At 34.6% G+C, this 26,559-nt stretch overlaps 1 protein-coding gene across 3 annotated transcripts in view; it reads right to left on the reverse strand.

Annotated features, from left to right (window-relative positions):
- LOC149805841 (erlin-1-like) overlaps positions 1 to 25,210 on the reverse strand; it is a 46,164-nt gene extending 20,954 nt beyond the window's left edge. Inside the window, exons 1-6 of one of the 3 annotated variants that reach the window (XM_089950560.1) lie at positions 25,059 to 25,130; positions 15,469 to 15,516; positions 12,243 to 12,340; positions 9,405 to 9,427; positions 4,125 to 4,205; positions 3,058 to 3,104 (exon numbers count right to left, since the gene is read on the reverse strand). In XM_089950560.1, the coding sequence (XP_089806686.1) occupies positions 3,058 to 3,104; positions 4,125 to 4,205; positions 9,405 to 9,427; positions 12,243 to 12,330 (239 nt within the window). In that variant the 5' untranslated portion in view covers positions 12,331 to 12,340; positions 15,469 to 15,516; positions 25,059 to 25,130. Of the gene's footprint in view, positions 1 to 3,057; positions 3,105 to 4,124; positions 4,206 to 9,404; positions 9,428 to 12,242; positions 12,341 to 15,468; positions 15,517 to 25,058 lie in introns of all 3 variants that reach the window. The other 2 variants (XM_089950558.1, XM_089950559.1) reach the window with 2 other exon arrangements.
- Between the last annotated feature and the right edge of the window lie 1,349 nt (positions 25,211 to 26,559).

Raw genomic sequence — 26,559 nt, forward strand, 5'->3', positions numbered from 1 at the left:
TATACAAGTATCAGTATTAAAAATATTATTTTGACTTGTATTTTTCACTGATTTTGCAAAAAAGTACTGAATAATAATTTAATTATTATTTAGATTCCATGTGCTTATGTTGATAGTTCTGTCTTCTATACTAATACTAATAATGTCTAAATTAGTGAATTCTATTAATGTAGTGAAAGAACTGTTAGGTAAATATGACTTAAATATGAATTGTAAATAAATGAAGCCACTTTAATTCAGACTTTATTACTGTAGTATGTTTGGCATATTAAAAAAATCTCTACCTGATTTACAGGACATTTTTATGACCAAGAATATTCTCACTTTAGTTTTGTCTCTCTGTCTTATATCTACCCATTTTAACAGTAAGAATCTTGCAAGGTGTATACAGTATACAAGTACCTACTGTTTTTTTTACCTGTGCGAGTATGTGCATCATAACCCTGCATATTGTCATGTAAATTAGGCTGCTCCATGTACTAAAAATAAAATGGTTTTAGACTGCAGATGCCATTGACCATGATTTTCCAAAATTACAAAAGTTTGACCTGAGGGAGCAATGTATGGTTTAAAATTTGTAATGAATGAAACGATAAATAATACTTTTGGAGACATAAGGTGGGGTATAATTCATAATGGATCAGAAACTGACTAAACCATCAAATTATTTTAGAAGTGTTCTTTCTTTAAATACCATTGTTGTAATATTTACCACATGTTTTTTATCCTGTTCCAAAAGGGTGCATTTTTCACCTCATCTGACAGTAATATTTAATTTTTTTTGTCATTACCTTGTTCCACAGGGTACATTTTTCACCTCATCTGGCAGTAATATTTAATTTTTTTTTGTCATTACCTTGTTCCACAGGGTACATTTTTCACCTCATCTGACAGTAATATTTAAATTTTTTTTGTCATTACCTTGTTCCACATGGTACATTTTTCACCTCATCTGACAGTAATATTTAATTTTTTTTTGTCATTACCTTGTTCCACAGGGTATATTTTTCATCTCATCTGACAGTAATATTTGTGCTTGGCTGAGATCATGGGTATCTCTGGTACTAATTGACTTTAGAGTGAAAAACAATTCTTTTAGAGCATCCAGATGTTAATATATAAATGCAGTAATAACTAATCACTGCTCTGGTGGCGAAGTGGTTAGAGCATCTGCCTTGGATGCGGGAGGTCATGGGTTCAATCCCCGGGCAAATCATACCAAAGACTTACAAAAATGGTACTAACAGCTGCCTCGCTTGGCACTCAGCATTAAGAGGTTAGTGTTAGGACTGGTCAACCTGGTGTCAGGATAATGTGATTGGGTGGGACATCATGCTACATGTCTGCGGCATGATGCCCCAGTGCTAAAATCACTATAAACTGCTACACTGCAGACATAGCGATATGACTGAAAAATTGTTAAAGCTATGTTAAAAATCAAAATCGCAAACACACACAGTAATAACTACAATACCTCCAGCATTCACAATCGGTTATCATAATTTCTGTATCTGTTATGAGAGCAAAATAATCTGAACATTTGGGCTATTCCTATACCACCATTTTGTTACACTATTATCAACACTTTCCTTGAAGCAGCTCATGTAATTTTAGCAAAGTTAAGAGCAACAAAATACATCATTATGAACTTATTAAAGACAAAGTAACATATAATCAAAGGCCAGAAAAACATACTTTTAAAATTTTGCAAACTTTATGACCAGGAAATATTAGTCATGCATGTAACTCTTTGTGTCCACTAAACCGTGTACTATTAAAATACTTGGCCTGTATAATTACAACAAATACACCAGGAAAAACCAATAGCCCAAAGATAATAAAACAAGCTAGAATCTTTTTATTACACAGATAATGTCACTAATAAAAGTTCATATTTGGAAACTACGAGTCATAATTTCAATGTACTGAATTTTGTGTCCACAAAGTTATATGTGGAATCCATCGGTTCACACTGGGATCTTTTCTTGTTGTACTCAAATAGTTCTCTACCAAGACTGGAGCACAAGAAACTACCTTACATCATTAAAATATGCGCAGATATTGGCAACTGACTACAAGCACTTGCACATTGTTTGTGTAAATGGTATTCCAAAGTTGTTATATGCATAAACCAAAAATGACTATAATCACAGGAGTGTTAACTTTGTTCAGGTTGCAGATGTTTCATCTGAATCAAAGGTAACATAGTTAAATTAGACCATTGGTTGTAGTAATTTTAATGTTAGAAATGGTGTTTCTTAAGAAGGGATGTTTTTTCACTGTAGATTTATGTAGGCTTGGTTGAATCTGTAAAAATGGCTGTTACATGGCTGCCATGTTTCTTGACCAACATACATATTGTTTTTGTATTGTGAGAGCTGCATTTAACTTGGGATTCAGTAATGGCTTTTGTACTTGTATTTAATGCAGCAAAATTTGTCCACATTCTGCAAGTACTATGCTGCTTTGACTATATCTTCTTGACTATTGTTCTTAGTAACACTAATAACTAAGACACGAAACTTCATTATGTCTTTGTTGTCTCATGTTATATGCAGAACTGTTTGACATAAATACATATTTTCTTTGCTCCAAATTATTTATTTTGCTTCTATTTACATTTTGTATATGATGTTATGGATTTTCCAACATCACATGTAATGTTTTTCTAAAAAATTTATTTGAATATTTATAGATCAATTGCCATCTTAGTTGGGATTTGGTCTCCAAGTTATATGCAAAACAAATGTAGTTTTCAAAATAAAATGTGGTTAATCAACGTATAATATTGTCTTTTCACATTTGTATAGCTGATCACTGAATACTGCAAACAGCACAGATCAGATTAAATAAAACATTATCAGAATTTTTAAGTAGGAAAAAGTTAATCTGTGTATGTTCTGCAGATAAGTGTCCAATTATATATGTTTGTTATATGTCAATTACTCTTTAATGTCAAGTTTCACAGAAATCTTCAGTTAAAAATGCTGTGAAATGAAATATTAGGGTACATCTTTCAACTCATCTAACTGTAATATTTACTATTTTTGTCATTACCTTGTTCCACATGGTACATTTTTCACCTCATCTGACTGCAGGGTGGTCTGAATATTATAAACAGACAATTAGAGGACATGAAATTTGCTACTGTTAGATATAAATAATATTACCTACTTTAACTTTGACAGAGTAAATGGAAACTGTTTATCACAATTATTTACATTACTTTTACTAAGGTAATGGACACTACTGATCACAATTACTTACTTTAACTTGGGGGGAAAATGCAAGTCAAACACTATTAGTGTGTTAGTCAAATAATGCTAGCAATCTATAGAAAACAAGACACAAAAGTCAGATGACTTGGACTTGATTTAACATGCACAGGCAAAAGTATAGTCAGTGTTAATTAAAACTTTCCTTTGTTTATTAATTTAAGAATCTATTTTATATCCAAATTAGATGCAGCAGTAAAACCTATTATGATGCCAATTACCATCATAAATCCATCGCATATATTAACAAGTCCCATTCCCCAACCCTTTTTTTAATTAGGTATCTTCAGTTGTGTATCTTTTGACATATCTATCTGTCTTCAAAGTTCATTTGCCATTAATATTAAATGTGTATTCTTTATTAGCATAAATTCACTGACACGATGAATACCCCCATTAGTTCATGACTTGCCAACAAGGCAGTCATTAAAAATGCATTATATAACAATATAGATTGTTCATAAATGCCATTTGTTTTCCTTTAACGAACAATGTCCCAAAACTATACAGAATGATGGAAAAACCTATCATAAAGCAGATCAAGTCTTTTGGCTTCAACAATAAAGAAATGCTATTAAGCTTTTTAAAAATTTGGAATACACTTCAAAGATATTTTTCAATTTTGGAGAAGGTCAATTATGTAAATAGATGAATACCAATTCTTTTGTTACACATTTTTTAAATGAAACGCTCATCAAACTGCTATAAATTAAAATCAAAATCAATGACACATTTTGGAAGTGAGTAATGCAAAATTACAAAGATCTGACAACAACTTTTATTATATATTCAAAGTTAAAAAGATTAAACTCTCCATCATTAAAGATGCAAATGCTGAATATTTTCTACCTGTACACTCCTGAACGTAGTTATCAAAGGGACCATAAAATGGTATCCAGGTGCACTCACACTGCTCAATAATGCTCCACCCTGTAAAATTAGAAAATAAGAGACCATCAAAATGTGCACAAGATCTTATGCCTTCAGGCTCTTTTGTGTCAAAGACTTGGTGACAAGATCCCCTGCCATTAGACATTCTTGTGTCAAAGACCTGATAACAAGATCTCTGGCATTCAGGCACTCTTGCAACAAAGACCTGATCACAAAATCTCCTGCCATTAGACATTCTTGTGTCAAAGACTTGATCACAAGATCTTTTACCATTTGGCACTAAGAAGTTTCAAGTTACCCCCACCCCACAAAAACATCAACAATATTGAAGGTTGACGTGACTCTGCGAAATTTGGACAGTGTGGAAGATAATTCAGAAAATGCAAACTTAACATTTAAATGCAATATAACATGCAATAATTTTAGCAATTAATCAATTTCTTTTTCTTTAAATTTTACAAATTAACATACTGGAAATTCTGTAACATCAAAAATTTAGTGTTTGATTTATTCAGTTAAAGGAACACTCTTGTGGCCTAGTGGTTTGAGCATCTGCCACGGATGCAGGCTTGAACTAACAGCTGCCAAGTTAGGCCCTCAGCATTAAGAGGTTAGTGTTAGGACTGGTCGACCTAGTGTCAGGATAATGTGACTGTTGGGGCATTATTCCCCAGTGCTTGACATCACCATAAACTGTCACACTGCAGGTATCGTAGCGATATGACTGATTTATTTATACAAGCTATGCTAAAAATCCAAATTACACACATATACACTACTCAGTTAAAGCAAGATTAATTTCCCTTGTCAATGCAAAACATCAATAAACACATGTGCAATAAAGTTCCTAATCAACAGAGGTTAAGTATATATTTTTTTTAGATTTTTATCACAGTACTGATGAAAATCTATGGTACACATTGATACCTGTGCAGCTGCCAGATTTACACCCAACTACACTTTATAACATCCTGGTGTTACAGATGAAGTCAATATATGGTGTCTGGAGTGACAAATTTGATACATGAACCTGATGTGAGTAATTTAGGTTAAATATCTAATACAATCAGTTTATTTTGTGTTGAGTGTAATTTGCACCTGGTGAGCATGTTACAAGTTCAGAATTTCATCATGTCACTCAATTATACTCAGCAACACCCTACACCAACACAATGAACTTTATTAATATTAAATATATGTATTGTTAAAAACACCTTAAAATGTATACAGCAAAATCTGTTTATACTGGACACAGATAATGTCTATTATAGGTATATGCCTGTCAAATAGTCTCATATACAGTTAAACCTGTTGTAATGGTCACCTGATTTTAGCAGTCACCTGTTCACAACAGCCATATTAATGTCCCCTTGGCAAATTTCCTATATAAATGTCATGTAATTTTTGGTCACATGTCTTCTGTAGCCAGTGGCCAGGTGTTTCTTAACCAAGCAGTGGTTTCACCCTGCCTTCTGTGGTCACTTGTGCATATCATCAGTGACCATTCCAAGAATGCAAATTAAACTTGTTTTGTTTGATGAAGAAAGCAAGATATATATAAAGGTATTTTACCTGAATCTATGTTTAAATTTGGTATATTTTTATTGTACTTAACATAATCCATTGAAACTTGAAGGTTTCTGACAAAGCCGGGTTCATGAAGTATAAAGCACATGTCAATGTGGTAGTCACATGATACAACAAACCCACTGCTGACATGTCCACTCTTCCTGATGAATCTGATTTTCTCCAAGTTGCTGTGAGAGCGACAGGTTTCAGGTCCTTGTTCTCCAAATATATTGAGAATTTGTGTTCTTTCAATCTTTTATAAACAGTATGTGAGTTTAATATAATATTTTCATATTTTTTGTACAAGATCAGAAAGAGGGTTTATTGTTAATATAACTTAACTACTGGACCGCGGATGTCACTGACATGTAGGGGTTGTGGGATTTGTGTCGCCATGGGACTAGAAATGCAAATGCGAGTACTAAGTCAGATTTCATCAATGCTGTCTCAACTCTCAGCAAATTACCTAGGTACAATGTGATTAAAATTTCTCAGAAAATAAATCATTTTCCTACTGATTTCACGCAGCTATGACTTGATGCAACATTGTTTAAATTTGTTAGGTCTGCTGGTAAGTTCCTACCCTATTCCAACTGTGGTGACAAATTCAAACTTTCTGATAGATAATAAAATCTTGACCTATACCCCAACATAAAAATCGAAATTTGATAAATGTGGTTGGAAGGGTCAGAGGAAACGTGGACTAACATGGTATGTGCTACAGGACGCATCTTTTCATTATCTAATCATCAAAGGTTACAAACAAAAGCTGCCTTCTTTTGATCGTGGTGAGTTTGAATAACCGATTAATCCAACAATTTTTTAAAGTGTGAACACATTTTAATGGCCTAATTGTACCTCCTGCCCTGACAAAAAGTCTGTCATGTGTTTCACAATTACAGGTAAGCTGTCAACTAGTAATTTTATTTAGGAGCTATTTGTCTGATAATGAGATAAATGTGTTTGCATGAGAGAGAGAGAGAGAGAGAGAGAGAGAGAGAGAGTGTGTGTGTGTGAGGGGGGGGAGTAAGGACTGTAAATGAGTGCATGTACACAGTTGTAGTTTTCTTGATTTTATTGTTGTTGTTGTTGTTGTTGTAGGGTTTAACACCATTTTCCAGCACATGATAGACTATACATGGCGGCCAGTATTAATGGTGGAGGAAGAACCTGGGAAAACCCCAGAAAAAACCACCGACCCACGAGAAGCTACTGGCAAGCTTTCTCACATACCCACATTAGCCGAATGCGAGACTCAAACCCATGCAGACAGAGGTGAGATGGCAGTGATCCGTAACAGAGAGCGCTTTAGACCACTTGGCCACTCGGGGCCCCTCTTGAGTTTGTAGTGATGTATAAAAATTATCAGATTGGTATTATGAGACATAAAATCACAGAGTCAGGTAATGATAAATGTACTTTTTTATTTCTCTACAGGACAGTAGAAACAAATCTTGTCATTGGCAAGTCCAAAATCCAACTAAGGATACAGTATCCTTATGTGGAACTTATTTTAGTAAATTGTTTTCTTTTTCTTTTTGCTAACTAGCTAAACCAAATAATGTATCTTGGTCCCATACTACTGCTAATGGTAATACATGTGGAATAATAATAAATATATTACTAGACTACAAAGGCCACTTTTGCCTTTTCCCATGTGTGGCTGTTGTAGACAGCTTTTACTGTATTATTATATATATTGAAATTCACAATTTTTTGTAGGCTACCAATTTTGTTGCTTTTGTGGTTGTTACAAACATTACTTTAATGTCCCAACTAACAACAATCTTTCAGTCCCTTAAGGAACTGATACACTACTGGCTAAAAAGAGTGTGTGTGTGATTTGGATTTTTAACGTAGCTTTAACAATTTTTCAGTCATATCGCTATGATGTCTGCAGTGTGGCAGTTTATAATGATGTTTAGCACTGGGACATCATGCGGCAGACATGTAGCATAATGTCTTACCCAGTCACATTATCCTGACACCAGGCAGACCACTTCTAACACTAACCTCTTAATGCTGAGTGCTAAGCAAGGCAGCTGTTAGTACCATTTTTATAAATTTTTGGTATGACACGGCTGGGAATCAAACCCACGACCTCCCGCATCTGAGGTGGACTCTCTAACCACTAGGCCACCGGAGCAGTCGGCCAAAAAGAACTCATTTTAATTACCAAGAGTTTCATTTAGGACAAACTGAACACAATTAAAAGACATTTGATGAAAACCCCGTGGTCATATGATCATCCAATATTCAGGGGAATAAGTGACATAATTTTCAATGTGTTCATTGTGGCAGCCACATTAGAGGTCAGAGTGGTACCATTTTCATTCAGAAGCAACCAGACATCATAATTAGTCTTCTGGTAAAAGAGAAACCCATGATGATATGACTTTCCATTTATGGCAAGAAGAAATAAGTTTTTCAAGATGGCTGCTGTGGTGATCATATTAGACATCTGTTCACAACCAACTAGAGTCATAACAGTCTTTTAGTGAAAACCTCAGGTTGATATGACCATACAGGTGGAACGGCAATAACAATATTTTCAAGATAGCCATTGTGGTGGACATAATGGATGTCCAAGCAGAACCATTCCCACCTAGTCTAAAGCACTCACCATTCCGGATCAATGCCATCTCACTTGTCTGTCTGGGTTCAAGTCTTAGGCTAGACTAACATGGGTATGTGATAAAGCTTTCCAGTAGCTTCTCATAGGTTTAAACTTGGTAGTTCTTCATGGGATTTTCATGTGTTCTTTCTCCACCAGCTGTACTGGCTGCCATGTACCGACTACACTGTGCTGAACAATGGCACAAAACCCAACAACAACAACAACTTGTGTTGAAAGCCTCATGCTGACATGACTCTCTGTTCAGGGGGGAGTAGTGGAAGCAAGAATTTCAAGATGACTGCTCTAGTGGCCATACTGGATATTAGTGCAGCATGATTTTCATTTAGGACCAACTTGACCTTGGGACAAATGTGTGTGCAAAGTTTCATGGCAATCCTCAAAGAAGTTTATGAGAAGAAGCAATAAAAACTTTGGGCCCATAGATGGATGGACGACAGGCCATCCCATTTGCTCTCCTGGTCTATGACCAGTAGAGTTAAAAATAGTACCATGAAAATCAGCACACCAGATTTGTTGTGAACCCGCATAAGGTAGCCATTACAACTGGTTACTGTTTCAATAGCTTAGAGAGTCTTTCCTTTTCATAACTTGAACCAAACAATTAAGGTTGCTGCCTATGGTAAATTCCTACATAGCTAAGGGTCACAGCAATACAAAATTGCTACAAAAATTCATAGGCTGGTGTTTTTGTGCCACTCTTACTGCCAAATATCAATTGTAAAGCAAGGGTTATTACACAGAAAATAAAGTTAAAAAGTACCCTGTCACTAGCTGCCCATAAAATTATAGCTGATTCTGAGTATTTAAAATCTCGTCATATTTTATCCAGATAATTCATGAACTCCTCTTATCAAATACAGAATGAAAGAGGGCATATTGGTGAATTTCAAATGAGTTAATGGAACACAAATATCCCACCATCATGCCTTAGAAGTGATATAACACGAAACTTAACAAAAGATTTGACAGATGAAAGATGAACTATTTACTTGAAGACAAGTGGTATTAATTGTTCAGCTGAAAATACCTACCCTGTAGTAAACACCCACGTGACCTACAATAGAAACAGTGAACATTATAATTACAAGATACAGCAGATAAACAATATAATGAATTTATAAAAACTACGACAACTCAGATCAAGAATCCTGCACATTTATAAAAAAATCTTTTCTGAGCATAACGACCGATTCATGGCTAAGTGCATCAGACAAAAATGGACTAAACTGTGAACATAAATAGAACTATAAACATATGAATCATATTAACCCAACACTTTTCTCACATTAATTGCAAACATGTTATTCACTTGTGACCCAACTTGGGAAAGGGGTAGGGGAAGTGCTGCTTAGCCCAAGTCCAAGTTTAGTGGATGGAACAACATTCTAAAATCGTTTTCCCACATCTAACCTTAGGTTTAAGTAGAATCATGCAAAATAATGCTAGCATACATGCATGGCAATTAATGATCACATCATAAGGATGTATGAAACAGGTCTTTCCACTGGATTACAAAAAATCCAGGGTAAAAATATAATCCCAAATATGTAGTTTCTCAGAGGCATGTGTGTGTGTTTGTGTGTGTTGTTAAACAAATTTTAATGATAAAATACTTACCCGTTGCCATTGCATATTTGGTACTTTTCTGGATGGATAATATCCCTACCATATGATGAGAATTTAATCTTCCAATAAGGGTTAATCAGAAGATTGCAGAACACTAGACTGCCCATGGTCCACCCTGCAGATACCTTGCCCATGTGCACTGTCCATCACTCTTTTTAAGATGCAACCTAAGTTAGTGGGACATAAGTGGGGGGGTGGGAGGAGGGAATCTGGCAACAGCAACAGGTAAGTATAACATCATCAGAAATAGTTTTACCTCCTGACCCCCATCTACATTTTAATATCATTAATACATACATGTTGCTGTTGCTTAGCTGAATTTGTCAGTATGGTGGGAGGCTGATGATCCCACCACTGGTGGAAAAACCACAAGGAATTCACACCTTTTCTGAAGAGCTTTTAAGCAATGACAATTGGACCCAAGGAAAACATGCCTTTTCTTTGGTTAGCTAGCAAGTGAAGATAAAAGCATGAGAAGGTAGTGTTGGAACACCATAACACAGCTATGATCACATCCTCCAGAGATGAATGACTTAGAGAGGCCAATGAGGCATCAAAGGCTCAAACCTCATGGTCTTTGATTTTCATGAATGAAAGTCCCAATTAGTAAGGGACTGATAATTCTCTCCTTAGAGTTATAGCAAACCACCTTGAAATAGTGGAGTTGAAATAACAGTTGAACTCTCAACGAGGAAGTAAAGATGACTCCTATCATTTCTTCTCTCTCAAGAGGCAGCCAAATAAAAACATAAGCCTTAAATGAACACAAGAGTCTAGCTAGATCATTCCAAGCACAGACACAAATAGGACCAATAACCTGGTTGGCAAAGGAGAGAAACTGACTTAAAATTCCCAATGAACCTTGTACAGCCTTGCTCTATGGATAGGGCATAAAGTCGTTAATTTGAGGAGGCTAAGGATTGTTCAAACAGTTTTCTATAATTATGGCATGTAATATACAGATTGCTCTTTTGATGCTCTGATTACGCTTTGTTGCCACTTATATTAGTAATAATAAGCTAATACCTCTCCTGGGGGTTGGCATGCATGAAACTACAGCAAAGCAATTCATGCTCACATTTAATACAATTTCCCTTTGATTGGTTACCCAGGTAAAAAATAATTAGGACCGCTGAGTACCCAATTAAAGTTTCCTAAAATTTTGACATCTCTACTCCTCACAATTAGCTAAAGGACTGCCCATAGCAGCAGACTCAGAAGATGGGCGAGAGTGACTCTTGACACTCCTTGATGGATCTGGGAGAAGAATGTCTGTAATTCAAAGTGATGAAGACAATACATGCAATGAATACAGCAAAATCCCTGTATTAACTCATGAAGAGATGGCAATTCTTCATTGTTGCAAACAAGGCAGTTGTTACAGCCATGCAACCTAAAAAAATGTGATGAACAGTGCACATGGGCAAGGTATCTAGTGTTGGACCAAAGTGGATCTAGTGTTCTGGAGTCTTTTATTTCACCCTAATAAGAGGATGAGTTCTCATCGTAGTCGGGGTATTTTCCATCCTAAATAAGTACCAGCAATGAAAAAGCAATATATATTACTGATATTACACTGAAGATTCACCTTATTAAAACCGACCAATGTTTGAAAACTGATAGATCAAGACCTGAACTGGAAGTCCTGGAATCAATGACTCTCACATGAGACAACTCTAGGACAAAACTAGTTTATCAGAGCCACAGACATTTTACACCAGTGGTTCCCAAACCTTTTCGAGCCAACGCCCCCTTGATTCTCCTCATCATCCCCTACCTTACACCATAAGAAGTATTATTCAGCGTTAGCGCCCCAGTAATCCCACCGCCCCTCCCTGCCAGGGATAGGTGCCGCCCACTTTGGGAACCTCTACTTCACACTGTCTTCCACCTTTTTATCCTCATTATATGAAAGTTGTTTTCATTGATGAACCACAGTGACCATTTTTTTAAAACACATTCATGGATAGTTTGCATTCAAATTTAATTTTTACATCTGACAAATTAAACTCAATTTTCCATACACTTTAATAATACAACTAAAAACACAGTCTCACCATATCAAACTCTAATTAGCTACTGAATCTTACTTATGTCAGAGTTTTTTTGAATATATGATCCGTCTTTAAGTAAAAAAATGTCACAAAACCTAAAGATAAGCAGTAATTCCTGCCCCTTACATACACAACCTATATTTGTCAGTCATGCTAGTAGTGTTTGAGGAGAAAAAAAATCCAACATACCCTCTTCAATTTTGTGTACTGAGAGATTTCCAATGACTGCAATAAGAGCTAGAAGCACAGCCACTGCAATCAGTTCTTGATGGGCCATTCTTTAATACCTGTAAGGAAAGAAAATGTACATTCTCTTGCTTGGCCTCTAATCAACATATTATACTGACAAACAGCTACCAGAAAATATCATCTGCATGTTTATATCTTGCGGTTAATGTATTACTGTATCCAAAATATCAGAAAGTGATTTTGATTTGATACTCTACAAACCAGCATTACTAGAGAAAGCATAACAAATTATCTTATGACTCCTGGGGGGGATGAGGAGGGGCTTGGGGGAATATTTATCTGATATTGTAACAGTAGTGGATTTTATATATTAACATATGGTATGTAAAATTATGATACTCTAATGAACAGTGGCCAATGGTGTAAATGTTTAATATGAATCATTTACGAAATAATAATTATTCTGCATAAAGAACTATATCCAGCTGTTCTACCTTAATGGGCCTGCAAAGAAGGCAAAGGTAGCGACATTTTACACCATTTTAGGAAATTATAAATGAGATCTATTGTATTGTCTCCTTGTGGGTAACCACCATATCAAGTCCCCACTTGACCTATGGGTAACCACCATCTCAAATATCCTCACTTGACCTATGGGGTAACCATCATCTCAAGTCCTCACTTGACCTATGAGTAACCACCATCTTAAATCCTTACTTAACCAATGGATAACCACCATATTAAATCCATATTTGATGTATGTGTAACCACCATCTTAAATCCATATTTGACATATGTGTAACCACCATTTCAAGTCCTCTTTTGATCAATGTATAACCATTATCTCAAGTCCTCACTCGACCTATGTGTAATCACCATCTCAAGTCCTCATTTGACCTATGTGTAATCACCATCTCAAGTCCTCACTTGACCTGTGTAATCACCATCTCAAGTCCTCACTTGACCTATGTGTAATCACCATCTCAAGTCATCACTTGATCTAAATGTAATCACCATCTCAAGTCATCACTTGACATCTGGCACATCATTCATTTCAGTTTTGGTCCTATGACCTCCAAAATATCAAGCATAGGTGAAAAGTACTAGAAATTAATATTTTCAGTGTGCACCCAAAATTTCAAAAGTAGTACAAATGCACTCCTTAGACCAAACAAAGAGTCCCTCCTAGGGACTCGTGTTCAACGAGCCAAAAGTAATTTCCATGAATCCAATATAACCAGATAAATCACTTTGTCATTTTAATTGCTGAGTGATGGAACCATCTCTGCGATTCTTAACCCATAAGATTTTTGAAGTACTTGCTATGGCTGCCCTACTGGCTGCAAGATTGGCAGCAGTTTCATTTAGGACAAACTAGGCATCAACGGAAGTCTTCTGATGACAACCCAGTGGTGATATGATTTTCCATTTGGGTGTAGTAGTAATAGGATTTTCCATTTGGGTGTAGTAGTAATAGGATTTTCCATTTGGGTGTAGTAGTAATAGGATTTTCCATTTGGGTGTAGTAGTAATAGGATTTTCCAGATGATTTCAGATTGCCAGAATTTTTTATTTAAGTACCAGCTAAATATTGTAAGAAGTCCTCAGTTAAATAAAACCCCATTCTGATAGGACTTTTTGTTCAGTAGGAATAGTAATAACAAGATTTTCAAAATGGCTGCTGTGGTTGCCATTTTGCATGTCAGATTGACACCATTTTCATTAGAATCAACTACAAATCATAAAAAGTATTTCAGTGAAAATCCAATGCTGATATGACAATATAAGCAATTATGGCAGCTATAATGGATGTAAGATCAGTACTATTTTCCCTTAGGACAAACTAGATACTATTAGAAGACTTTTGGTAAACCTCATCCCAAGATCATCTATTCAGGAGAATCAGTGACAACAATATTACCTTCGTCTAGTGACTGATAAACTGTTTCAGAAGATCTCTGGTAAATGAGGGTATTGCAAGCTAAGAGATGTAGCAAGGACAAACAGAATGAAAATGATAGGTACCCATATTTTATAACTTCAGTCTATTTCCTTATTAACTGATTTCTTTTTAATAATGAATGTCTTTTCTAACTGCAGACAAGAATGAGGATATTTCTGTCCATGCCAAGTATGTATGGTCTTAAAGGACACTCATTAATGTACAAGTAAGAACCAACTCTGCAGCTATTATAAAAATTTTTAAAGAATATTCAAGAATAATCTCTAACATTTTATCTAAGTTAGCTTGAGAATTTTATAGGCATGTGGGGTCATCTGCATTTATATGGCAGGAGCATTCAAAAATGCAGTTTTTTTCTCTAGGGGGTAAACCAATTTAAATTATGCAATAATTACCCATTGCTACTGCACAGATGATTCTTTTCCATGTCGAAACATCATGTCCATCCAATGTTAATACACCCTCCCACCGTAGAGAATAGTCAATAAGACGTGGTCCAATCATGCACCTTGCACATGCATGCACTGAAACAGTTATCTTTTACAGAGATGACAATTACACCAGAATATCAGCAGGGTGGGAGGACGGCATTTGGCAATAATGATGGGTAAGTAAATTGCAAAATTAAAATTAGTTTACATCCTCAAGGGCATGGACTACCAGTACCAAAACAGAAGATGACACAGATGAATGTAACACTAGATGAAGTATTGTTGAAGGGAGATCCGAATAAGGTTTAAACTTGCAACATGCAATTTTTCTCTGGTCACATTACGAACAACAAACATTGGCATGAAGTACTTGTAAAAGTTTAATGTATTCATGCTAGTGATAAGTGCTTGAATGGACCATGTCTTTGTGACAATTCTTCATTGTGTGGGATAATGTATTTACACTGAATGGATGCGTTTTCAACACAAAAAAGAATAAGCTGCACAATAGTGACAGCTACGCTATTGAACTTCCAATATTACACCCTAGTTTGTTTTCTAATAAGTGCTGTAGCAACTCATCCATAAATATCAAATAAAAAAAGGTGTCCAGCCTAACTTTTTGCTTGATACTGAACCATCTAGAATGGCATTTACTAACCATGACTACACTTTGTACATTTTGAAATGTAGTCCCTGTTATTCTCTAGAATTTTTCCTGAATTCACACATTATATGTAGTTCCAAGAGTAGAGCAGCATGCCAAAAAGCTTCAAATTTAGAGTATAAAGGTAGAATATACAAGACTATGGTTAGAATTATAATTACTGACCTCTTAAGATTAAAACAGGTCATGAGGCAGCATTCTTTTGAAGCCTTGCTGTTGTGGATTAGGAAATAGAGTTTCCCAACATTATCGTTTGCAACTGTTTTAATAATAATAAAAAGCAAAACAAACATTGACTTAAGTGATTTTAAATTCAATTACAGCATTTACTTTTTACCAATTTCTATCACGATTCATGCAATGAAGTCACTCTTTTGTACTCATGGACAGGTTTTATAAATAGCAAAGGGAGACCTTATGCTTACGAGAAGCTGGAATATGTGTGTATATACTTGTGTTTTAAAGTAAATAAGGATATACATGACACACAAAATTACAAGATGATAGTGCCACATACAAATATCCAGCAGAAGGAAAATTAAATTATGGTAATTTTCTTAATACAGGAACAGTTCGTATGCCTACCTCCAAATCTCAAAATATCTCCTAATTTTTGCACAGAACTCCCAATTATTACATTATGTCTATCAATTTTCATTTCTCCTATGAAAAATCCTACAGAAACAGATATCTTGTATGCAATTCACAGAATCTATGTTCTAAATCCTCACCTGTGAAATGTTGTTGTGACAAAATAATTACTATCCCACAATAAAATATTTTCTTCACTAAACAGAAAGTTAAGTTTAAAACATTATTGACATAAATTTTTGAAGTTATTATACCCCTACAAACAACATACAAAAATAAACCACAGCAAAAAGTTAACCACAACAATAAAATTGTCAGCAATTAGTTTCAATCCCATGAAGGGTCACTGTGAAATCTTCGCTATTTAACTTTTCTACAAGCAAAATAGCATCTCCATTCCCATGAAAGAAACTAAGCAAGTGAATACCTGACAATACTGTACCATATATACAGCTGTTAATTACCATTATTAAATTAAAATAAGGAATGAGAAAACATACCATGCTGCATATGTGCCCTCAAAAAAAAAACAAATTCAAAATAAATATATTATTTAGTAAACAATATTAATTGCCTTGCAAGCTGACAATAAGGAAATAAGGTGAGATAGAGCAGGTGTGAAAATAGTTGCCACATGTAACATAGCTTGAGGATGAGATTTGATTTGTTAAGTTGAATTCACACACAGTTTAGGCAATAATGGGGCATCATTTATTTGCTATTCAATGGATGGTGCATACATGCACACACTGCAGAACAAGGTTTATTTTAAGCATGTCAGTGGGGCACTCCTTTCTGACAAGATAACTGCAATGATAAGGGCTAACTATTAATTAGCCACACTCGATTTCTTGCTTGTATACTAAGTCAAACCTTGTCTACTGTGCAGTTTCTCCATAACTGACCAGAATATAAAATGGGGGCAGGTCCTGGGAGAAAATTTCATGCGTGTTTCACCCCAAAGACTGGTCAATATTAGGGTAAGAGTTGCTTAGAAAATGCAGTAAAAATCCTCCTAATTTTAGGTCTCAATCTCCTTTTTGTGTATTCAATCACCTTAATTGGTTTTTGAAAAAGTTGACAGGTATGAGAGTTGGGTAATTGTTGTTAAAATCTGAGTCTAGCACTGAATGAATTCCATTAAAATAATGTCTTCTTCAATTTGAACCCAGAAAGGAGGTTGAATAATGGGACTTTTTTTTATACTTCAGATGATTAGTGTGTTGGATACATCTGCCACTGCATCCCCTAAATCTAGTCCTACAATGTAAGACTATCACATGTTACTTATGTTTTTAGTGCTATATCTTACTGTCCAAATAAGAACTTTGTATAGTATGTTTTGATGTCAGTTTAACTGACACACACACACACTTGGCAGCCCATATTGACACTCTTCCACAAACTGATGTGTAATTAATATACTTACTGTGCTGTTTTTATCCTGGTGGAATCAAAATCTGACACTAGCCAAGGTATGCAGAAGTATGTTCAATTAGGTTCATGTGGGGGATATGTTTCTTGAATGAAACCAAACATTGCTCACAGTTCCAATAGACAAATAATATTTTTTTTTGTTTCATTAAAGAATACTTCAACCAAACCCAATTTTGGCATTCCCAGCTTCCATTGCTTTCCAGCTAAATGAAATGTAGGCCAACAAAACTTGAAAACAGGTCAAACTGCTTGTGTGAGAATTTGAATTTCTAAGGAAAAAGACATCAGATTAAATAAAGTCTTACTAATACATTATAACTTTATTTTGTACAAAAGCACCAATATGGGTTGCCAAGTGTGTGATATATTCATGAAAATTTTACTTTCATTATGATGTTAGTTGACATTAAAACATACTACACAGTACCGTCATTTAGGCAGTAAGACCGTGACACCCAAAACATAAATCTCAAGGCCAAGGTCTTGCATTGTAAGACTACCCCATAATTATACTATTTCCTGTTTGACAATAGGGATCTGAGCAAGATTTTTTCCTTCTTTTTTAAATGGTTAGTTGTCCATACATGCTGTATTAAGTTAAAAAAGGACCGTAAGTACATGAAGAGGGTCAAAATCTATATCATTAAAAGGTAAAGTAAATATATATTAGCATCAAATACTTTTGGTACTTTCAACTTTATGTCTTCATTCTGTGTATATATTACAATTTGGCTAGCTGTCCAATTAAATACGACTGAGGTACTTCATGCTATAAATACAAAAATGTACATAATTTGTATAAAATCACTTAAATTGTATTTTCCTTTTTTGTCATTATCCAAAAACACATGTAAATCAGGATCTCACTAAACACCTGAAGACATCCCAGGACACCTCAAGACTTTCCAAGAACATATTAAGACTTTACAAAATACCTACTTTAAATTTCAACAACAACAAAAACAAACAAACAAACAAACAAAAAGTGTGAATATTTAGTGATTGTTTGTGTAACAGGAAAAGTAGTGAGGGCAAGAGTAGCCAAGGGAAATAACTCCTGTTCTGATGCAGAGTGTTCATGTACAGCAACGTGAATATCCACATTTGTTAATAAGTAGCAAACACCACAGGTGAGCGAGATAATCTGACCCAAAGAAAATTCCCAAGACATTTCAACTCCAGCCATGGGACAATTTGACCGGTGGCTTGTAGGTTAGATTGTCTGCCTCAGATGCAGGAGGTCGTGGGTTTGATCCCTGGCAGAGTCATACCAAAGACTTACAAAAATGGTACAAACAGCTGCCCCGCTTGGCGCTCAGCATTAAGAGGTTAGTGTTAGGACTGGTTGGTCTGGTGTCAGGATAATGTGACAGGGTGGGACATCATGCTACATGTCTGCGGCATGACGCCCCAGTGCTAGACATCACTATAAACTGCCACAAAGCAGACATCGTAGCGATATGACTGATTCTTTTTTAAAGCTCCGTTAAAAATCCAAGTCAGACACACATACACACACGACCCAAATTCATGCATATTAAAAACAATAATCAGCACACTGCTAATGGTGATCTCCACTAAACACACAATTATTCATTGATGTCTGCAATTCAAGAAAATACCAACACATCGTTCAGTCACCGAAAATGATGTCAACAGTTAATTATAATTAAAAACAGTTAATTATAATTAAAGTTACTTTTATTAAGTTAATGAATGCACACTAATTTGAATGAAAGAAATCAAATTTACCATACACTGTAAATGTGTATTAAAAAAAAAATAATTAGCACACTGCTGATGGTCTTTCCCACTAATCACACAGTTATTCACTGATGTCTGCAATTAAAGAACTAAAACAAACCACTAAATCATCAAAAAAAGATGTCAACAGTTAATTATAATTAAAGTCACTTTTATTAAGTTAATCAATGCATGCTAATTTTAATGAAAAGAAAAAGGTATGAAAATTAAACATACCACATGCTGTAAATTTGTATAAAAGAGCAGAAGATTTTCATTACATGCCAATTTTTATCCTAAGCTTTAATAAAGGTGTTTGGTATACTTGTGTGTAAACTTTGGATTAATTTATAGTAAGTATAGTTTATAATGTGAATTTTCGATCAGATATATTTTGGTATAATACGAGCTGAACTGTTTTTTTATGACAATGGCGTTTGATCCTTGTGTAAAATACCATAAGCAAGTCAGGTCTCGCCAACGTGCTTCAATTTGTAATAGATGCGGGAAATGGCAGCATTGCATCTGTGATACAGGTTAGTGTGATGATTCAATACCATTTTTTATTCTGTCTCTCAGCCTTCCTCTTTGAAATATTTATTTATTTAGTTTTTCTTAGTCAAACTTACTGAGTAGCTTAGATGTGGCTTGTATATTCATACATTTTAGATATAAAAATACGTATAAAATGATTATATTCCTTCAAGCTCACTAACTTCATTCAGTTCTAGACTTTCTTTATTTTTTAGAACATAATGTAAATAATTAAATATCAAATAAGTGAATGATTAGCAAAAAAACTCTAATTTCGATATTTCAGACCGACTCCAAAATTGTTTGTAGTAATTGCAAAGTATTAAATGTTTGACCTTAAATACCGATATATGATGTTCTGTAACTTCAAAGGTATTTTATTTCTAAATCAATTATTACTGAGCATGAAGTTAGTAGCGAAATATTCTTTACAATAAATCAATACTAAGATTACAGATACATATAAATTCTTAATAATATTTAACTTTCCAAAACACAATATATATTTTATGGATTAGTAATATATAATAAATAGAATACAAAAATGTTTCAAATGCTTCGACATAGAATTAGACGTATTGCTGTATTTAAGCAACAATCACAATCTTTATTAAAATGATACAAATTAAAGTTACAACAATAAAAAAAATGCTTTCTGTAAAACTTCATTAAAAATTCAATCTTCACATGTATATTAAGTATTTAAATTTTTGTAAATAATTTATTGGTGATGCTTAATTTATTGATTACCTATACAAATAAAAGTGTATGACTTTTTCTTCTACATATTATATTTTTTTTCTTTGAAGCTGGCATTTTGTTCCTTGGATTAATACATAGTATTCAATCACTTAGGCCCTTAACGAGATATGAATGACACAAGCCATTAAACAGCTTTCGGTTTCTTACACCTTACTTGTATACTATAGCTAGTATATCTTGTCAACAGAGTTATATTGATTTGTTAAAAAGAGTGAGAATCCCTATGGTACTAGATCTGCAATGTATACTGTCTTTTAATTATATATCATAATTATTAATCCTTTCCTTTATTTTGTCAATTATAAATATATTTCATAAACAATTTAATTATTCATTTGTTTGTAAGCGCTGAGTGTTTAATGGCCATCTCATTGACAGGCCTTTTTTGCTGACCAGGTTTTCGTGCAGTTGCTTTAGCCTTATTAATTACGGTGTATTTTCCTGCTTGTGATTTTATGTACTTTGATTTCCATGTACGTTTAATGCCCTTGAGGAAGTCTGCGAAAGTTCCGTCTTTTGCTGTTCGGAGTTTAACCTCTTGACACTGTAATGTATGTGGTAAATGTGTTCTTTTTCTTTTGTTAACTGATAATTCCCGCTGTCCTGAAGAGCGCTTTTATAATCCATGAAATGGAACTCTTGTCACACTGAAAAGTATACATATTAGGTCTTGTGTGCGTTGTGGTTTCCATTCAATGGAGAGTTTTATAATGTTACTGATGGACTCTGCATTGTCATTAGTCAAATTCACACTTTCAGTATTTTTGCGGCCTGTTCAAAAAAAATATTTCTATAGTCTTGGTTTAAAGTTGTTTGTAAAGTATGGTGCAAATGTCAGACGCTATTAATTGATGATCGTTTCCAGATGCTCCGATCGACTTTAAATCTATTGTTGTATTTGTGTCTGTGATGACACCGGTACCAAATATTTGGGCCATTATTATATCACATTCACCCATTTCCACCCAACTTTTATTTTGAAGGTAGTGCCTGACATTATCCTTCAAATATCTAGTGCAAAAAGATAGACTGTAGCCGAGGGAAATATAGACTATATTGGCTTGGTTATGCCCTTCTCATCATCACTTCCGAATTCCATCATTTCAGACACTCTTACTTCCACGGACTCAACATCTATATCCAGCTCTGCAGCAATATGCTCCAGAAAGCTCTTGTAAGTTCTGTAAGAAGTGTCTGTGCGCAGAAGGACAGGACCAATACAAATCGGATGTTCGTTTGTACCGTTTCAGACAACTCTTTGATGGGCTATAGTACAGCTTTTACTCATCAATAACTCTTTGATATGTTATACTATCATTTTACTCATCAATAACTCTTCCTACAATTTGTTTTGTAAATATAATGCGAAGAAAGCATGATTTGCTAGAGAACTAAGTAATCAATAAATATGCATTACTGTTCAACAGTGTTGATAATGGCCTGATTTATGAAAATTTAAAATTATATTTTCTTAATTGAAACACTGGAAAGTTATTTGGTAAAAATAAATGTAAATGCCATAGCTCATATCTTTTAGTCTGATTTCAGCTGGAAGCTTGCTATTTTATGTAAATTTAAAACGATGAAAATCTACCTTCTGTATTCTCGCATTATGCTTGCAAAGACATTAATAACTTCTAAAAAAAACAGGCATGTGTATTTCATCATTTTTCTTTCTTCTCTAAATCAGTCTGTAATTTGGGACGCATTAGCCCACAATTTGCGCCTAATAAGCGTGGTCCCAATCAGCCATGATCCAAATCAGCCTGATACCTAGAGCGGCAAAATTGGGGAAGAAAGGCATAAAAAGTGCCACTTTTGATACAAACAGCGACGATACTAATACAGACTAATACCTTGCATTACTTGAGACATCTTTAGATAAAGAGACCAATGCCCTTTCTGTCAATGTGGACTTGCACCTTTTAAAAACCCTTTTAAATAATTGAATTTTCAACTAGCATTCTTGCGATCCGTATTATGCAATGATATAATCAACATATTTGCTGAAAAGGAGAGGCTAATTCAACTGTAAGAGGTGAGTTTTGTTTTAATGTATGGCAGCATCTATGGATATGTGCCTCATGGTGGCAAATAGCTTTAATAATTGCTTTTTCAAAGGATTTTGAATCCAGTAACGGCATCATCTTTGTTCAACATGTGTAATATTTTCGGCATGTCCTTTCAATTCACTATTGAGAGAGAGTAATTCATACAGTGACAGGAAGAATGTAAGATGAAGAACACCAGTAATTGTATTCATTTCAGTAAATATGTCTTAGCATAACGAATACATTTTATATTTCAATATGCAGCATAAGAAGAGTAACAACTTGGCAGAAGGTTGACTACTATATATATATATATATATATATATATATATATATATATATATATATATATGTGTGTGTGTGTGTGTGTGTGTGTGTGCAACTTTGTAATTCTATATATGTAACTTTGTAATTCCAGAGAATACAAATCTGAATAAATAATTCCAGCCAAAATCAAATACTGAGCACAACAAATAGGCAGATTCTGACTAAAGCACGAATGACTAATTTCACAAGTAAACTAGATTATAAAACCCTCTATATGAACTAGGTCACATTTAGCATTTTCTGGAAATAAAATGACTTAATAAAATTTTCTATTCTAGAATATTCTGGGTTCTCAAAAAGATAAAATCTGCTAGAAAAGTATAATACAAATTAAAGTGTAAGCAAAACAGTTATTTTCGTGTCTTTAACACATGAATATTTGAGTCTACAAATGAATATTTATCCAATATTAATGCTTAATTAATGGAAAGAATACATATTATGCATTTATTATACATTAGTGTCTTTAACTGATGTGACAGCATTAAAAAAAAAATTCAATGGAGCATATGGGTTGATTTAAATGTATTTTAATTAAATGACGTGGTGGTTTGTGAGTTACTGTTTATAATTAATTGTCTATGTGAGTGTGCCAATCATTAAATGACCTGTATAATCAAATAGTTTAGATAAATTACATACAATATATCAAGTAATCTACACACAACGCTTTTTCTTGAAATCTAAGTAAAATTAAGGGAATCACAGAGTAATTTTCCTTCACAGCAAATTAAATTCAAGGGAAATCACTTCCATGGAGCTTGGAACAATCATTAGTCATGTATTTTGAACGTCTCTTCCAAAAAGTTTAATGCATAATTTGAAATGAAAAATTTGTATATAGAGTAGGTGGTGCTCTACAGTTTCATATTTTGCATAGGGTTAGTATATTAAAGAAAAAGAATTTCCCTGGCTTTCCTCACTGGTTATACTGGCTATTTGTTGTTGTTGTTGTTGTTGTATGGTTTAACGCCATTTTTCAGCACAAGATAGGCTATACATGGCGGCCAGTATAATTGGTGGAGGAAGAACCCTGGAAAACCCCGGGAAGAACCACCGACCCACGAGAAGCTACTGACGGGCTTTCTCACGTACCCATGTTAGCCGAGCCTGAGACTCGAACTCACGCAGACAGAGGTGAGATGGCAGTGATCCGTAACGGTGAGCGTTTTAGACCACTGGGCCACTTGGGGCCCCCTACTGGCTATTTGAAAAAGACCTTGTATATCTTAGGTATAATTCAAAGAACCTTTAATTCCCTTTATTTTGGTATATCATTGATGGGTGTAATATAGGTTATAGAGTATACAGCTTGGCCTTACTCCAGATGTGCACCTTTCAAAAAAGTGCTAGCTCCACTTGGTCATTTTCACTTCCTGAACTTCAGAGGCAAACTGTATAAAAAAGAGCCAATAACGTTTTTTTACATTTTATATATTTGGTAATTCATTCATTGCACTTTCAGAAGCTGGTATTGTCTAGTCTGGCAAAATTCATTTTCCCTATTTTAATAGCTGCTATGGATAGTGTACTTTAGACTAATTCAGGCTCATTTTTTAGCACAAGGGAGCGTTCGTTTTAGTTAGCAGTGTGTTTAAATCATGTACAATTTCCAAAAGTACAATATCCAAAGAAATATCATCCACATTACATTAATGTAGCATAGAGGTATGCCACCATTCTCTCCATACTGCATGTTTAAAATGCAAACAACTTCACCATACATACGTCATTCTCTCAAAAGTACATAATAACTGGTGAGCGCCCCCGTAAGCAGTTTATAAAAAATATACAAGGGAAGTACGATACACTGACATTTAATGAAGAAATTGTTTTTGAAAAAAATATAAACTTAAAGAGATTTGATGCAAAAGGGTTATTTTCCGTAGGTTATCGGAAATAGGGCGATCAACGAATACTAGCAATCACTGATAGTATCAATGCCCATGTGTGTGTGTGTGTGCTTTTTTATTTCGCTTCTTGGTACGTTTTTGAAAGCTTTGGTACGAATATATGTAATATTGGTGTGTTCTTGGAGAACCTTGGGGTGTTTAGTGAGACGTGCAAATCATAGAACATTCGTCTTCACGAGTATTATGGTAAAAACATGTCAGTTTTTATGCGATTTTCGGTTTCTAGCAAGTTCGTTTCCTCCTATCATGCTGATACTGATAGCATCGAGTGAATTAAACTGATAAGATACAGACAAATGCTAAGTTCAGACATTATCTTTTGAAGACATAATCGGAAAATTTACATGTCCAAAATCCAAATACTATAACGGAAACCGTAAAGTTTCGCGTATCTTACCCTGACCTCTTCAGTTAATATTTTGACCGCACGAGGACTCCGGTGTCAAACGGGTTTCATAGGTGAGCTGCCATCGATACAGAGCTGTAGGCATTTAGTTTAATCGTACCAAATGTGAATTAAACGTTTTTCAAGAAACGCCTTACAATATTAACAAACTTCAATTGATATATGGAGAGATTACCATTTTCATTTAGAACAGTGAATTTATATTACAAAGCAAATAATGCGAAACAAATGTTAGGGCAATATTGGTGTTTCGTTAGATTCACCTCTACGAAAATTATATCCACGAAAGGAGCAGCTTCGAAGTAGCGGGTGAATGATTTTAGCATGAATTGTCTATGTATTGATATTGTTAATTATAGATGCGGTAGCGGTTATCACACATTTTACTCCAATATATATTTAATGATTTACAGAGACAACATAACTGCCATTTAAAACAAATAACATCTTCCACAGCTGGAACGGCTTGAAGTAGTAAATGGATGATTTGGTATTGTATTTTTTCTTCTTTCCCGTTTGGGTTCCGCTAGTCATTATAGTCCCTGTCCCCCATGATCTGGCAAGCATGCGAAATATAGAAATGCACAACCCGTGGATGATTAATCCATTGAAGTAGTCAAAACGTATGCATACTATTTTGACTGTATACGACGATTAGGCAGGCAGTAGTGCTGATTGGTTCGATACTTAATACTTTCTAGGCTGTGCGATTACAACTGAGGCAGATTGTATCAAAACAATCGACTGTTAAACCTTATGACTGGAGCAGATACATTTACAGCTAAGACGGACAGATTTTCCTTTATATAATAGAATGATTGTAGTATATAATGGCAAAAAAATCAGATTGACGCTAATACTATTTGAAAGAGTGCAGCGAGTTCTCTAGAAAAAGGTATTAAACTACCACATGACTGGGATATTAGAAGTGTAGCAGAAGAAACAAAAACGAAATCGCAGTATCGTTTGAGTACATCTTGTCGATTTACCAAAGCAGCACAAAAGTTGTATGCGTTTTAAGAGACATGTCGAAACACATTGATAAATTGATTAAGTTGGGAGTGATTTTAGAAATGGAACGGAGTAAATTATGGTAGGCTTTAGAGGAAAAGAAAAATAAATGTATAAAATATTGTGCCAGAAATAGTACATACTCTGACTAAATCGTCCACTACGTTTGAAGTGTCTGAAACTTTTAATGATTTAAGCGAATATCTGAGCTGTAATGATGAAGACATCTTAATTAAACAGATGTGTTTGGGGTGTTATATAGGAACGGAATCAAAACAGTTTCATAAAATAAAATACCACGATGCAAAAGCGGAGCAGCGCGAGCACACAAGAAAATCAAATATAAACCATACAAACGTTTTTACGAAATTCGCAAGACGTTTGCCATGGTTGCGCACAGAAAAGACAGTCCGACAAAAACTATGTTGTTGGTATTGTAATCTGGGATTTTATTTAGCGTTTCAAACGAATTTTGCTATAA

Source organism: Sinohyriopsis cumingii, chromosome 2 (assembly GCF_028554795.1).
Source record: "Sinohyriopsis cumingii isolate HCF-2022 chromosome 2, ASM2855479v2, whole genome shotgun sequence".
NCBI classification, from domain to species: domain Eukaryota; kingdom Metazoa; phylum Mollusca; class Bivalvia; order Unionida; family Unionidae; genus Sinohyriopsis; species Sinohyriopsis cumingii.